The following is a 15,117-nucleotide window of genomic DNA, read 5'->3' as shown; positions in this document are numbered from 1 at the left end:
AGAAGTTAAAGGCAGTGGAAACAGAAGAAGGATTAATGTTCATTTGAAAAGGGTGCGAGAACAATAAGTTAATCAAATCAATTTCCTTTGAAGTTGCAGTTAGGCATAAAGTGTGACTGGCAGTCTGGAAAAATAAAATTAGTTTTTCCTACAGTACGGAACAGGTGTTTTGAGACCCCTCATCAATTTAAATATTCACTTCTGCATTCCTCAACAACTGTTTGACCAAGCAAAGGGGACTGAAGGGTGCTAAGACAACAATGTATTGCTTGAAGCTTCTAAAAATTTAATCATCACAGAACTGGTAGTTTACACACTTGATAATCAGGAAGATAACACTCCAGAGCATGTTTATTGCAAGAGCAACATATTGTCATTGAGTGTGTTCTCTCTTCAGCGATGCATTAGTATTACATTGGCACGCCCAGCTGCATTACTGCTTACAGAACCCTTTGGAAGTATTCATTGGGCTGTCCGCAGTATCACATCATCAGGACTTGGCATTAAAACACAAGCAAGAAATCATTTAGTGGACAGATAATGGTGGAATTCTCAATTCCACACCAGATTGCTTTCTGAAAGAGTACAGGATGCATTCTTTTAAAGCCTGTTACTGCATACCACCTACTCCTGAACAAGAGGTAGAACAGGAACAGAAGAAAAGATTTGTTTTGATTAACTTGTACATTAGATTTGCAGAGGGCTGCAACTGGAGGAAATTTAAATAGGCCAACTTTGGGGTTTCAAGCAGTAACTATCTCAGGCCATCATGTGCGAGGCAGACTGTCTATGTTCCACTTACCTTGGCAGCGGGAGCCTTTTTCAAAGGTCCTGATTTGGCTGAAGTGTCTTTTGTATCCTTGTCCCCAGCAGCCCCTGAAAGAACTGGGGTCTTTCCAGCAGCAGGTCTGCATTCCTTTTTATCAGCTGCTCCACCTGTGTTCTTACCATAAGCCAGCTCCACCTTTTCAGCACACTCTTTAATCTAAGGAACAATGTTAAGAGACCAAAGCCATTTAAGTACAGCTGCAGCATCTAACCAGTCAAAGCCACCAGTCCAGAGCCAGCTCCGAGACACTACAGCTCCAGGAGCTACATGAAAATCATACAACTTGTTTTACTGCCAAAAAGCTAATGCTATTTAAGCAGCACTTAGCAACGTTAACAGGACAAAGGCATCAATTTGAACTTCTAGTCCCCACAGTACAGTCTCAACGTGTGCATACAACTCCCATTAATGTAAGTGGAAGATGCGTATATAGAAAGGAAGACCTTATAAAAGAGGTTAAAAGCAAAGTCAGTCTTTAGAGCAGGTATCACTGAATGACTGACTACATAGTTTAAAAGCTTATTTAACAAGCCTGTCAGCATCTGTACATAGGTGAATACCTCACCCTGAAGGGACAAGTCCATACATACTGTTATGCAGGATTTGAAGCTTAACTAGGGTCACAAACCAGATGGCAGAGTTCCAAACTCCAGCTGGCAGAATGGAGATAAGATAGAAATCTATTACAGACACCACAACCTCCAAACCAACAACAGAGGCCTCGTATCTAAATCAGGATTTAAGGAGCGACGTTAGCTAATGTACACTAACAAGTTTAGACGTCAGTGCCTTTAATGATCCTAAACTGACCAAGTTACAGCTGGCAGGTTGGGGGGCATGGGAAATGAACATCACACCTTTAAATACTAGTCCACATTAAGCCTCAGATAATACACCTTAGAGATGGATTATTCCCTACATGGGTTTTAGGAAATTTGTTACCCACAACACACTAGGACACTGCAGAGGTATGAAAGCACTTCACTAGCCACTACATATACAGCATTCTGTCCAAATCCATAAGCTCACCCGATCTAGTTTGAGTTTGTCCACATCTGCTAGGAAAGGGTTCACAGCTTTCTCTCCAGCCACCTTCAGAGCTGTGCCTAGTGCTTCAAATGCAGCATCTCTAACTTCAGGAGCAGAGTCATTGATATGCTGTTGAGAGGATTCATTTGTAAAGAACAAGGTGAGTACTAAGTACTGTTATAAATTATAATAGCAATAACCTATTTTTACTGGAAATACTTGTGGAGAAGAGTGGATTGTATGAAGGGAGGAGGCATTAGTGTAGTCCACTGGTGACTAGTTATCTTAAAGCTATTTCCCCCTCAATATCATTTTATGACAGAGTGGTAGAAGTTTAGTTCAGGGGAAAAAAAGCTTATACAATGTCACAAGCAGGCCTAGTCTCTCATAAGTCAGTGATTTCCACTCTTTGTCCTAAAACTCCACTTGTACCATAGGGAAGAGAGTCTTTTCCATTCAGGAAACTAAACAGGATCAAATAACGTTATTCCACTGGAAAAAAGAAAACTAGTCTCCATTGCTGCAGGCTAGTTGTCACCCAACCCTCCCATTTGTCCTACTTGCTGCACCAGAATACGCAAAACTTCACTACATGGTACATCCTATCAGCAAGGCTTCTCACCTCATCCAATCCAATGCATCCATCACAACACACTGCTTCCTACAGAAGTATCAATCCGTCCTGTTTTACCTTAAGAAGAGCAGCACAGAAGGGTTTTAGCAGGCTCTTTGGCAGGGTAGAAGGTGTACAGTGACGAAAACTTCTTGCAATGAATAGGGATGTCTGCTGCTTGATTGTTGGGTTTTTGTTATCCATCACAGCCAAAATATCCTCACTTATGTTCTGCAATGTAGTCTAAAAGATTGAACATGTGAGGTGGTTAGCTTCAGAAGAGGGATAGGAGAAGAGAGTCTTCTCAAACAATCAGCATGATCAATTCTCAGTAGCACAGTATTGACAGAGTTTAACACTTGTCCTTACCGTAAGGAAGATTGCATCTATGGCTTCCTGCAGGGCCTGCACGACCTGTGGCTTCTTCTCTTTGAACTTCTCCAGGATAGTCGGCACAACCTGTTTTTAAAAAGAAGACACAATACTTCAATTGCCTAACTGCAGAAAAAACAAAACTCCTCCCCAATGTGACACTTCTCACCCTCATGAGTCTCATAGACTCATAGGTCAGAAGGGACCAATCTGATCATCTAGTCTGACCTCCTGCACAAGGCAGGCCACAGAACCCCACCCATCCAATTTTATAACAACCCCTAACCCAGGACTGAGTTATTGAAATCCTCAAAATTGGTTTGAAGACCTCAAGCTGCAGAGAAACCACCAGCAAGCGACCCGTGCCCCACGCTGCAGGGGAAGGCGAAAAACCTCCAGGGCCCCTGCCAATCCGCCCTGGAGGAAAATTCCTTCCCGACCCCAAATATGGCGATCAGCTAAACCCTGAGCATGTGGGCAAGAGTCACCAGCCAGCACCCAAGAAGGAATTCTCTGCAGTAACTCAGTTCCCATTCCATCCAACATCTCCCCGCAGACCATTGAGCAGACCTATCTGGTGGTAATCCAAGATCAATTGCCCAAATTAACAATCCTATCATAACATCCCCTCCATATACTTATCAAGCTTTGTCTTAAAGCCAGGAAAGTCTTTTGCCCCCACTACTTCCCTCGGAAGGCTGTTCCAGAACTTCACTCCCCTAATGGTTAGAAACCTTCGTCTAATTTCAAGTCTAAACTTCCTAATATCCAGTTTATACCCATTCGTCCTCGTGCCTACATTAGTACTAAACTTAAATAATTCCTCTCCCTCCCTACCGTTAACCCCCCTGATATATTTCTATAGAGCAAGCATATCCCCCTGCAGCCTTCTTTTGGCCAGGCTAAACAAGCCAAGCTCTTTGAGTCTCCTTTCATAAGGCAGTTTTTCCATTCCTCGGATCATCCTTGTAGCCCGTCTCTGAACCTGTTCCAGTTTGAATTCATCCTTCTTGAACATGGGACACCAGAACTGCACACAGTATTCCAGATAGGGTCTCACCAACGCCTTGTATAACGGTACTAACACTTCCTTATCCTTGCAGGAAATACCCCGCCTGATGCATCCCAAAATCGCATTTGCTTTTTTAACAGCCGTATCACATTGGCGACTCATAGTCATCCTGCTATCAACCAGTACCCCAAGGTCCTTCTCCTCCTCCGTCGCTTCCAACTGATGCGCCCCCAACATATATCCAAAATTCTTATTATTAATTCCTAAATGCATAACCTTGCACTTTTCATTATTGTATTTCATCCTATTTCTATTACTCCAGTTTACAAGGTGGTTCAGATCTTCCTGAATAGTATCCCTGTCCTTCTCCGTGTTAGCAATACCCCCCAGCTTCGTGTCATCCGCAAACTTTATTAGCACATTCCCGCTCTTTGTGCCAAGGTCAGTAATAAAAAGGTTAAATAAGATCGGTCCCAAAACCGATCCTTGAGGAACTCCACTAGTGACCTCCTTCCAGCGTGACAATTCACCTTTCAATACGACCCTCTGGAGTCTCCCCTTTAACCAGTTCCTTATCCAACTTACAACTTTCATATTCATTCCCATCTTTTCCAATTTGACTAACAGTTCCCCGTGCGGAACCGTGTCGAACGCCTTACTGAAATCTAGGTAAATTATATCTACCGCATTTCCTTTATCTAAGTAATCCGTCACCTTCTCAAAGAAGGAGATCAGATTGGTTTGACACGATCTACCTTTACTAAATCCGTGTTGCAATTCGTCCCAATTACCATTGACCTCTATGTCCTTAACTACTTTCTCCCTTAAAATTTTTTCCAAGACCTTGCATACTACAGACGTCAAGCTAACAGGCCTATAATTACCTGGATCACTTTTATTCCCTTTCTTAAAAATAGGAACTACATTAGCAATTCTCCAGTCATACGGCACAACCCCCGAGTTTATCGATTGCTTAAAAATTCTCGCTAACGGGCTCGCAATTTCACGTGCCAGTTCCTTTAATATCCTCGGATGGAGATTGTCCGGGCCCTCCGACTTCGTCCCATCGAGCTGTTCAAGTACGGCCTCTACCTCAGTTGCGGTAATATCCACTTCCATATCCACATTCCCGTTTATCATCCCTCCATCATCGCAAGGTTCCTCACTAGTCTTATTAAAAACTGAAGCAAAGTACTTGTTTAGATGTTGGGCCATGCCTAGGTTATCCTTAACCTCCATTCCATCCTCAGTGTATAGCGGCCCCACTTCTTCTTTCTTTGTTTTCTTCTTATTTATGTGGCTGTAGAACCTTTTACTATTGGTTTTGATTCCCTTTGCAAGGTCCAGTTCAATGCGGCTTTTAGCCTTCCTCACTTTATCCCTACACGTTCTGACCTCACCAAGGTAGCTTTCCTTACTGATCCTGCCTTTCTTCCACTCCCTGTAAGCTTTCTGCTTTTGTCTAATCCCCTCTCTGAGTTGCTTGCTCATCCAGTTTGGCCTACAACTCCTGCCCATGGTTTTTTCCCCCTTTCTCGGGATGCAGGCTTCCGACAGTCTCCGCAGCTGCGACTTAAAGTAATTCCAGGCCTCTTCCGCATTTAAATCCACTAATTCCTCCGTCCAATCCACTTCCCTAACTAATTTCCTTAACTCTTTAAAATTAGCCCTCGAGAAGTCAAAAACCCTAATCCCAGATCTACATTTGTTTATCCTTCCGTCTAGTTTGAACTGAATCAGCTCATGATCACTCGAACCAAGGTTGTCCCCTACCACCATTTCTTCTACGAGGTCCTCACTGCTCACCAACACCAAATCTAAAATGGCATCTCCTCTCGTAGGTACTTCAACTACTTGATGAAGAAATCCATCCGCTATCACATCCAGAAAAATCTGACCCCTATTATTCTTGCAAGTACTCGTTCTCCAGTCTATATCCGGGAAGTTGAAGTCCCCCATAATCACACATTTCCCCTTTGTGTTTACTTCATTAAAGACATTAAAGAGGTCTCTATCCATATCCCAATCAGATCCCGGCGGTCTGTAGCACAGGCCAAGCACTATCTCAGGGGAAGCTCACCTCCCTCACCCCTGCCACAGGGACATAGGAGTGGTAAGGAACCAGCTCCTGCTGGCCCTATATGGCACCATTATCACCACCAGAAACAGCAGGGCACTAGACTTCACTCATTTATGACAATTTTAGAAAAATCTCTGGTTTCTAAATGTCAGGGACACTGATACACTTCTCCTAACACCTTCCTCCAACAAAAGAGCCGCCATGAGGAAGAAGGCTGCCTAAGGGCTCTGCCCTCTGAGGAAGGAGCCCTGAGCCCTAGTCCTGCTCTTCCAGCTTCTGCTGCCACTTGTTGGCCAGAAAGCCACTTTACAGTTGCAATTCAGCCTATAAATAAGTACTTATCACCCCTCTTCTCTCCTCCTCATCTCTTCCCCCAAACAGTTAAGAGCGTTAGGGAAATCATGATACCAGAAAGTTTGTGTAAAGGAAATGAATGTCTGATGCCATTAATGCCTCCCAGTTTTGCTGGGCTGATCACTACATATTGTCATTATTTCCGTTGTTATGCCACCATGATTACAGCATACCTACACCTACTTTAGGAACATACTGCTCCAGCACCACACATTCCCTGAATTCAACCAGGTTACAGTTGCTAAAAGGTATCCAACAGATCTGTTTTTCCTATGGCATTTTTCTACCCATAAAACTTATTCCTCCACTCTGATCATTCTATGGCCCATTCCATCTATCAGTCCAAAAGGGGAGGAACTATACAAAGAATCAGCACAGCAGACCTAAGAAACTAGACTCCAGACATTTAATACCTACACGCTGCATGGGACTATTACCTCAGCATGAGCTGGAAGCAGCCAGCACAAAGCAAAACAAAGTTAGGAGATTTCAATGTGCCTATTGAAAGACTCCGGATGCAGAAGTTGAGAAACTCAGCTCTTCACTCACGTTCCTAGGGATCTCACAGGTCATCTACAGGCCAACCCACGGACTCTGAACCTCATCTTCAGCCTCATCAGTATCAAGATCCTCACTAACCAGCTACTGTCTTGAACAGACCCCCACATCATTAAGATTACAGTCAGGGATCTTTCAGCTTCCAGGTAACAAGACTTATGATCCCAATTTGACCACAAAGACTCATTGATTCCAACAAATTCCAAGGTATATGAAAGGACAGCAGAACTCAAGACAAGGAGTTGAAGATCTGGAAAAATCTGCATATTAGCTTGGAACATCAACACACTGGTATCCTAAAAGCCCCTTCCCCCATCATCCATACTGACCCATTTAGTTTTCTGAAACTCAGCATCAAATGGATAGAAGAGATCGAAACTCAAGCACCAGCAACGAACAATGATTGATACAAACAGGATAAAAACAACTAATTCCTCCAAGCCTCTTTTGGCCTGTAATACAGCTGCCCGATAACGTTCCTATCAGCCTCCCCTAAAGCTACTAAAGACCACACAAAGGATATACACAAGGCAATAAACTACTTCAATCCTAAGTGCCGATGGTGTTCAGTTCTGATGCTGGTTAAATGTTGTGAAGAACTGTCATCCTATTTGGCTGAAAAGATTATGTACATTCAGGAAGAACTTCCCAAAATATCTGGATTTGCCTCACTTATACCTACCAATCTACAGCCCTGCTTGCATTCCTGGAGTTCAATACATTAACTCGGCAAGAAGTGCTGGACAACCTAAAGAGAGAGGTTGACCCCATGCCCTTCCTGGCCTGTGAAAAAGTCATGAGCAATTGATACCACTCCTGGCTGAAATAGCCAACATGTAATTCAGAGAAGGAATCTTCCCCTCCTTTTTCAAACAAGCAATAGTCTGGCCAGCACTGAAGAAACTCGCTTATGAGTCGATTTTAGCCAAACTACTAGCCAGCATCAAGCCCCTCATTACTCAGCAAGCTCCTAGACAAGCTAGTCTAAGACTGAGTTCAAGTTCAACTAATTGAAATCAATATTCTAAATTTTAATATTCTATCCAGCAGTCTGGATTCAGGACAAGACACAGAACTGAAGCCACTTCAGAAGCACTGACGGATGATCTACTGTCAGTGGCTAGAGGACAGATATCCATTTTCTGGACCTCAGCAGCATTTGATATTGTTGGCCTGTCAAGGTTTTTTCCCCCACTTTGAACTTTAGAGTACAAATGTGGGGGACCTGCATAGACCCTTCTAAGCTTAATTCCTAGCTTAGATCTGGTAACGCTGCCACCGGCCAGAATATAGTGCCTGGCACACTTTCTGTTCCCCCAAAACCTTCCCTGGGGAACCCAAGACCCAAACCCCTTGGGTCTTAAAACAAGGAGAAATAAACAATCCTCTTCCTTTCTCCCCCTCAGACGCCTTGAGAGGCTTACACAGATCCAAACTCCTTGGATCTTAAAACAAAGAGGAATTAACCCTCTCCCCTCCTTTCACCCCACCAATCCCTGGTGAGTTCAGACTCAATTCCTTGGATTTTAAAACAAGGAAAAATCAATCAGGTTCTTAAAAAGAAAGAAAGAAAAAGGTAAAAATTATCTCTGTAAAATCAGGATGGAAAATGCTTTACAGGGTACTCAGGTTCATATAGACTAGAGGGAATCCCCCTCCCCAGCCTTAGATTACGTTACAGCAAACAGAGGTAAAAATCCTTCCAGCAAAAAGACACATTTACAAGTTAAGAAAACAAACATAAGACAAATCTGCCTTGCCTGGCTATTACTTACAATTTTGAAACACGAAAGACTGATTCAGAAAGATTGGGAAAGCCTGGGTGTATGTCTGGTCCCTCTTAGCTCCAAGAGTGAACAACGAACAAACACAAAAAGCACAAACAAAGACATCCCTCCACCAAGATTTGAAAGCATCTTGTCCCCCTACGGTCCTCTGGTCAAGTGTCAGCCAGGGTCGCTGAGCTTCTTAACCCTTTACAGGTAAAAGAGACATTAACCCTTAACCATCTGTTTATGACATGGCCATAAAAAATTTTCCGCCTCACCTGAAAGAAGTGGCATGATAATGCACTAAAATGCTTTGAGACATTCCTGGAGGGACACATTTGAAGAGTGGTGATGGGAAACTGCATTTCCACCATCAGACCACTCACTTGTGGAGTCCCAAAAAGATCAATTCTCTCTCCAATCCCATTCAGCATCGACATGCAACTACTAAGCGAAGTAGTCAGATGACAGACTCAAGCACCAGCAATATACAGATGAAAGACTTACCTTCTAGTAACTGTTGTTCTTTGAGATATGTTGTTCACCGCCATTCCAATCAGGTGTGTGGGCACTGTGTGCAGTTGTTGGAAACTTTTCCCCTCAGCAGCTCCTGTCAGGCTGGCGCCCTGATGGCGCTCAATATACGACACTGCTGACCAGACACCCCTTCAGTTCTTTCTTGCCAGTTACCTCAGAGGGGAAGGAGAGTGGGTGTTGGAATGGACGTGAACACCACATCTTGAGGAACAAGAGTTACAAGAAGGGGAGTAACTGTCTTTTCTTCAAGTGATTGTTCACATTGATTCCAATCAGGTGACTCCCAAGCTCTCCTACGGGGGTGTGGGGTCGGAGTTGAGGAATCACTGACTGGAGCACTGCTCTGCCGAAAGCTGTGTCATCTCTAGCATGCTGGGTGCCGGCATAATGGGTGCCAAACGTATGAACTGAGGACCAGGTTTCCGTTCTGCAGAGCTCCTGGATGGGCAACTGAGCGGGCACCTGGGCTAGGAAAGTGATGGCCGAGGCTTGAGTCCACAGTCTGCATCCAGGAAGAAAGGTGTTGTGAGGAGACTGGAAGCCCCTTCATCCAGTCTGCCACTGCTACAAAAGCTAGTTCAACTTCCTGAAAGGCTATGCGCGCTCAATGTAGAATGCTAGTGCTCTTGGCACATCTAGTGAACGAAGCCTCTGCTCCTGTGCATTAGCATGTGGCTTGGGATAGAAAACCAGTAGAAAAATGTCCTGGCCAATGCTGAATTGGGATACCACCTTGGGCAGGAAGGCTGGGTGTAGCCTGAGCTGTACCATGTCCTTGTGGAAGATGTGTTTGTGTGTTGGGGAGAGGGGGAGAACGGTGGGGTTTGAAGGTTAATGCTTTCAACTCCAACACCCTCCTGGCCAATGTAATGGCAATTAGAAAGGCCACGTTCCATGAGAGATACAGAAGGGAACATGTAGCCTGTGGTTCAGATGGGGCTCCCATTAGTCTAGCTAGGACTAGGTTGAGATCTCAAGCCGGTACCGGTGGGCAGGACCGTGGATATAGCCATTCTATGCCCTTAAGGAAACGGCCCACCATAAGGCTGGTGAATATGGAGAACCCCAACTCTCATGGGTGGTATATTGAGATGGCAACAAGGTGTAACTTGGATGATCCAGCCCGGCCCTATTGCTTCAGATGCAGTATAATCCAGGATGAATGGTATATATATGCCTGAAGTGGGGGTATATGACTGCAATCACATCGGCATTAGAACCTTTTCCATTTGGCCAGATAAGAGGCCCTGGTAGTAGGTCTTCTGCTATCAAGGAGCACCTCTGTCGCCAATTCCATGCACTGGAGCCCCACTGAGTTTAACCATGAAGCTTCCAAGCCATGAGATGGAGGGCCAGGTGAAGCAGGTGGACGTGGTCCTATGTAATCAGACCAGGGAGGAGCAGCAGTGCAATCGGGTCATCTCCTGACAGCTCCAGAAGCGTGGTGTATCAATGTTGATGTGGCCATCCAGGAGCCAGCAGAATTACCTACACCTTGTCTCTGCGGATCTTGAGGAGAACCTTGTGATTGAGTGGTATCAGAGGGAAGGCATACAGTAAACGGTTCCCCCAGGGTATCATAAATGCATCAGAGATAGAGCCCTGCCTGGGCTTTTTGAAGGAGCACAACACTGGACACTTCCTGTTGCTCCTGGTAGTGAATAGGTCTACCCGGTGAAATCCCCACCACTGGAAGATGGAATGTATAACATCCATCTGGATGGACCACTCATGACTGCGGAATGACCAGCTGAGGTGGTCCACAAGCTTGTTCCATGTTCCTGGGAGTTTAGTCCACTCCATTCACCTGGAGGCATCCTCAAAAAAAATTGCATGGGTGGAGAGCCTCCTGACAGAGAGGGAAGGAGCAGGCTCCACCCTGCTTGTTTATGTAAAAAAAAAAAAAAAAAAAAAAAAAAGAGACAGTGCTGTCAGTCAACACCGCCACACACTGACCTTGCAATATGGTATGGAAGGTCTAGCAGGCTAGTCTCACTGCTCTGAGTTCCTTTACACTGATGTGGAGCAGTATCTCTGACTGTGACCACCTGCCCCGAGTATGTAGGTTTCCTAAGTGTGCCCCCCAACCCAGGTCTGATGCTTCCATTACTAAGGTGATGGATAGTTGAGGAGTGCTCAATGGGACTCTGTTGCAGATCATGCGAGGGTCCAACCACCAGCCGAGGGTATCTATGACTCGCACCAGTACTATTACTACCATGTCTAACCTGTCTCAACCTGGGTGATAAACTGAAGCGAGCCACACGTGGATGGCTTGAACCTCAGCCTGGCGTGCCTGATCACACAGGTGCATGCCGGCATGTGTCACAGGAGACTGAGGCATGTTCTCATGATCATAGCAGAGTATTTTCTGAGAGTCTGAATGACGTGACAGTGTTTGGAATCTGGGCTCTGGCAGAATGGCTCTTGGCTGAACCGAGTCTAACGCCACCTCCAATTAATTCTATTTGTTGGGTGGGTGACAACGTTGACTTTTTCACACTCAGGAGACTACCTAGTCCCTGGAGCTGTCTCTAACTAAATGGACCTGGGACTCCAGCACCCCCGCAGCAGCCAGTTGTTAAGGAAGGGATACACCTGCACCTTGTGGAGAAAGGCTGTGACCGCAGACATGCACTTGGTGAACACCCAGGTGGCTGTTGACAACCCGAATGGGAGCACCGTGAACTGATAATGTATGAGGTTGACAATGAACCTCAGGAGATGTTTGTGAGCCAGCCAAATGATTATATGAAAGTATGTGTCTCATGTCAAGGGCAGCGTACCAGTCCCTCAGACCAATAGAAGGAATAATTGTGTTCAGGGAAACCATGTGAAACTTCAACTTCACTATGAACTGATTGAGTCCTTGCGGATCTGAGATGGGTCTCAGACCCCCCCCTTTGCATTGGGAATTAGGAAATAACGAGGGTAGAATCTCTTGCCCCATAGCTCCTGAGGAACCACCTCCACTGCCCCTATAGCAAGAAGCAATTGCATCTCATGGATAAGGAGTTGTTTGTGAGAGGGGTCCCTGAAGAGGTATGGGGAAGGAGGGTTGGAGAAAAGGGAGGAGAATGGGAGAGAATATCCCACCTCTACCGTGTGAAGAACCCAGTGGTCCAATGTTATATGGGACCACACACACAGTAGAAGTGGGACAGATGGTTCAGAAAGCAGGGGGGAAGGATCCAGCATAGTGACTGGTACGCCCTCCTCAGGTGTCCCTAGAAAATCCTTGCTTGGACCCCAATGATGGCTTGGTTGGGCCCTGCCCTTGACCTGAGGGAGGGTTGGAAAGTCTATGTTTATTATTCCTGCCCCTACAACATTATGTATCCTGCCTTGGGTGGGCTGGTATTGCCTTTGCTGCTGTTTGGGGTGAGGCTTGAATGGTTTTCTCTGGGTAACAGGAGCGTGCAACTCCAGATATTTCATAGTTGCCCTCGAGTCCCGTAGGCTGTGAAGCCTCAAGTCTGTCTGGTCCTTTGGTTGAAGACACACATCCACAACTGAACAATTCAGTCAATACCTTAGCACTACTCTGATCCCTCACTGACTCAGAGCTCTCACGTAGCAGCATCCATGAGTAACGCTTTCTAGTCAATTGAGGATGATAGACTCCAGCCCATCCTGACCAATGATGACCTGGGCCTCAGTTATTCAGGCTGTCACCACTTCTTGGCTGCACTACAGCAATGCAGTATACCTGGTCATGTAGCCTTCTGCACTTCGGAGTTCTGTACTAGCTGGAATTTCCTAAGTTTCTCTCTTCAGCAATGCAGGCTTCTGTGAACATATGAAATTTATCCTCTCCTCTCTACACTGGCTGCCCACAGAACACCAAATCAAGTTCAAGGCCTCTCTCCTTATCTTCAAAGCACTCCATAGTCTGAAAGACCACCTAAACTTTCAGGATGAAGATTGGTCAACAACTTTACTCCACTGGCACAATGAAACTTTCTACCACAAAGGTAAAACTTAGCTGTGTGGGAGACAGTGCTTTCTCGGGGGCCAGCCTGAGTTTGTGCACTGAATTCCCCCAGAAACTAAGGATCATTACCAACCTCACCAGTTGGTGCTCCAAGTGCAAGGTGAATTTCTTTGATCGACCTTCATGAACACTTGCAATACTTGGAGTGTATGTATTTCACATGAACGCATACATATCTAAAACTTACCAAAACAAGATACTTCATTGTGCACACTTCGCCCCTTAGGGAGAGAATGACCAACATGTGACAGAAGTCCGTCACATCACTTTTAACACACTACAGGAAAATGCTCACACTCCAATGATGAGTGCTGTGTAACAAATGACATAAAACAGAAATAAAGAGGGAGTTCCTACTGGATTCTTGGTACCTCAGGAAAAAGACAAAATGTAGTATGGACATTCAATTAATAGACAAAATTCCATAAACTATATTCATAAATTTTACTTTCTGTACACCAGTACCACCCAGTAGGTGGTAGGTACTCTCCAACTGTATGAGAAGTGAATTTGTCTGGTGCTTGTTCATCTTACGGGAGAGGCAGGAGTCGATCCAAGACCCGGGGACTAGCGGGTCTTGGATCGACTCCTGGTCTTGGGGAATGTCCTGAGGCGGCAGATCTTGTGGGTCTGGCACGTGGGTTGGAGATTCCTCCGTACCCGCTGGGGGAGGTCTGCTCACTGTGGTCTCTGGCGCCCGATGTTCAGGAGGCCTGGAGCGCGCTGGTATATGCGGATCACCTTGGGTTTGGTGGTAGGCCCCAGGTGTCCAAAAGGGCCACTGATGAGGTCCCTGGTGGTTATCCGAATCCCCATATGATGCAGTGTCTGCATGGGAGGAGATCGACGGATGACGATACAGCCATGGGAGAGCGGAGACCGTTTGATGTGGGTCTCTGCGTCCACTCGAACCGTCCCTACGCAGTGCCGGAGAACGGTACAGAGAGTCGGGACGGTGCAGGGAGTGGGACCGGGACCTGAGACCAGTGCGGTGCCGGGAGGTCAACTGGTGCCTGGAATCGCTGTGCCGAGATCGGTTGCGAGAAGTACGGTGCCGTGAGTGGTGCCGAGATCTGGAGCGGTGCCAGTAGTATCTGGACAGTGACCAGTACCTCGATGGGGAATGGTACCAGGACTACAAGCGGCCACAGGACCGGGATCGATGGCGGGACCAGGAATGCCTGTGGGACCCGGATCGGGACCGGCGATGTTCCGTGGTACCAGGCAAATAAGGTCTCATGAGGGCCGGCTTGCCTATGGATTGAGGAACCCGCACCGGCGGAGCTGGGGGTTGAGGCAGCTCAGGCTCCGTCAAGGCAATCAAGTCCCGTGCCGTGGAGAACGTCTCCGGAGTGGAGGGCACGATAAGCTCAACCACGGCACGTACCGGGGAGCTGGTAAGCACCGGACTCGACGGCTCTTGCGAGGCCAGAATCAACGGTGCGGAGGACGTCGGTGCCACGGCAGTTGATGGTGCTGGGCGGTCCGATTTGGCTAAGCGCTCAGACTTTGGTGCAGATATAGCAGCCGCAGGAGGCTTGTGCTTCTTGCTCCGTGGTGAGAGTGAACGGTGCCAGGTGGAAGCATGGGCCGGTGACGGCTGATGTCGAGCCTTCACTGTTGGTGTGCGCTGATGGTGCAGAGGACTGGGGAGTCAACGCTGCCTCCATCAGCAGTTGTTTTAAGCGAATGTCCCGCTCTTTTTTTAGTCCGGGGCTCGAACGCCTTACAGATGCAGCACTTGTCCGTCAGATGGGATTCACCCAAGCACTTAAGACAGGAGTCATGAAGGTCTCCTGTGGGCATCGGCCTATAACAGGCCGAGCACAGTTGAAGCCCGGTGAACCGGGCATGGGCCCCGGTACCGGGGGAGGGGAAGGGGCTAACCCCCGATCCCTCTTAACTATCTACAATAACTACTACAGAACTAATAACTAAACACTAACTACTTGAAGAAATCGAACTATATA

General features: G+C 46.4%; 1 protein-coding gene across 1 annotated transcript in view; it reads right to left on the bottom strand.

Moving 5' to 3' along the window:
* Positions 1 to 15,117, bottom strand: part of CKAP5 (cytoskeleton associated protein 5) — a 121,098-nt gene that overhangs the window by 79,900 nt on the left and 26,081 nt on the right. Inside the window, exons 11-14 of the mRNA XM_030559902.1 lie at positions 2,841 to 2,930; positions 2,550 to 2,714; positions 1,859 to 1,987; positions 803 to 985 (exon numbers count right to left, since the gene is read on the bottom strand). Coding sequence (XP_030415762.1) covers positions 803 to 985; positions 1,859 to 1,987; positions 2,550 to 2,714; positions 2,841 to 2,930 — 567 coding nt within the window. The remainder of the gene's footprint in view (positions 1 to 802; positions 986 to 1,858; positions 1,988 to 2,549; positions 2,715 to 2,840; positions 2,931 to 15,117) is intronic.

Source organism: Gopherus evgoodei, chromosome 4 (assembly GCF_007399415.2).
Source record: "Gopherus evgoodei ecotype Sinaloan lineage chromosome 4, rGopEvg1_v1.p, whole genome shotgun sequence".
Lineage (NCBI taxonomy): Eukaryota > Metazoa > Chordata > Testudines > Testudinidae > Gopherus > Gopherus evgoodei.
The sequence above is the reverse complement of the archived record's forward strand: the minus strand, read 5'-3'. Positions and strand labels throughout refer to the sequence as shown.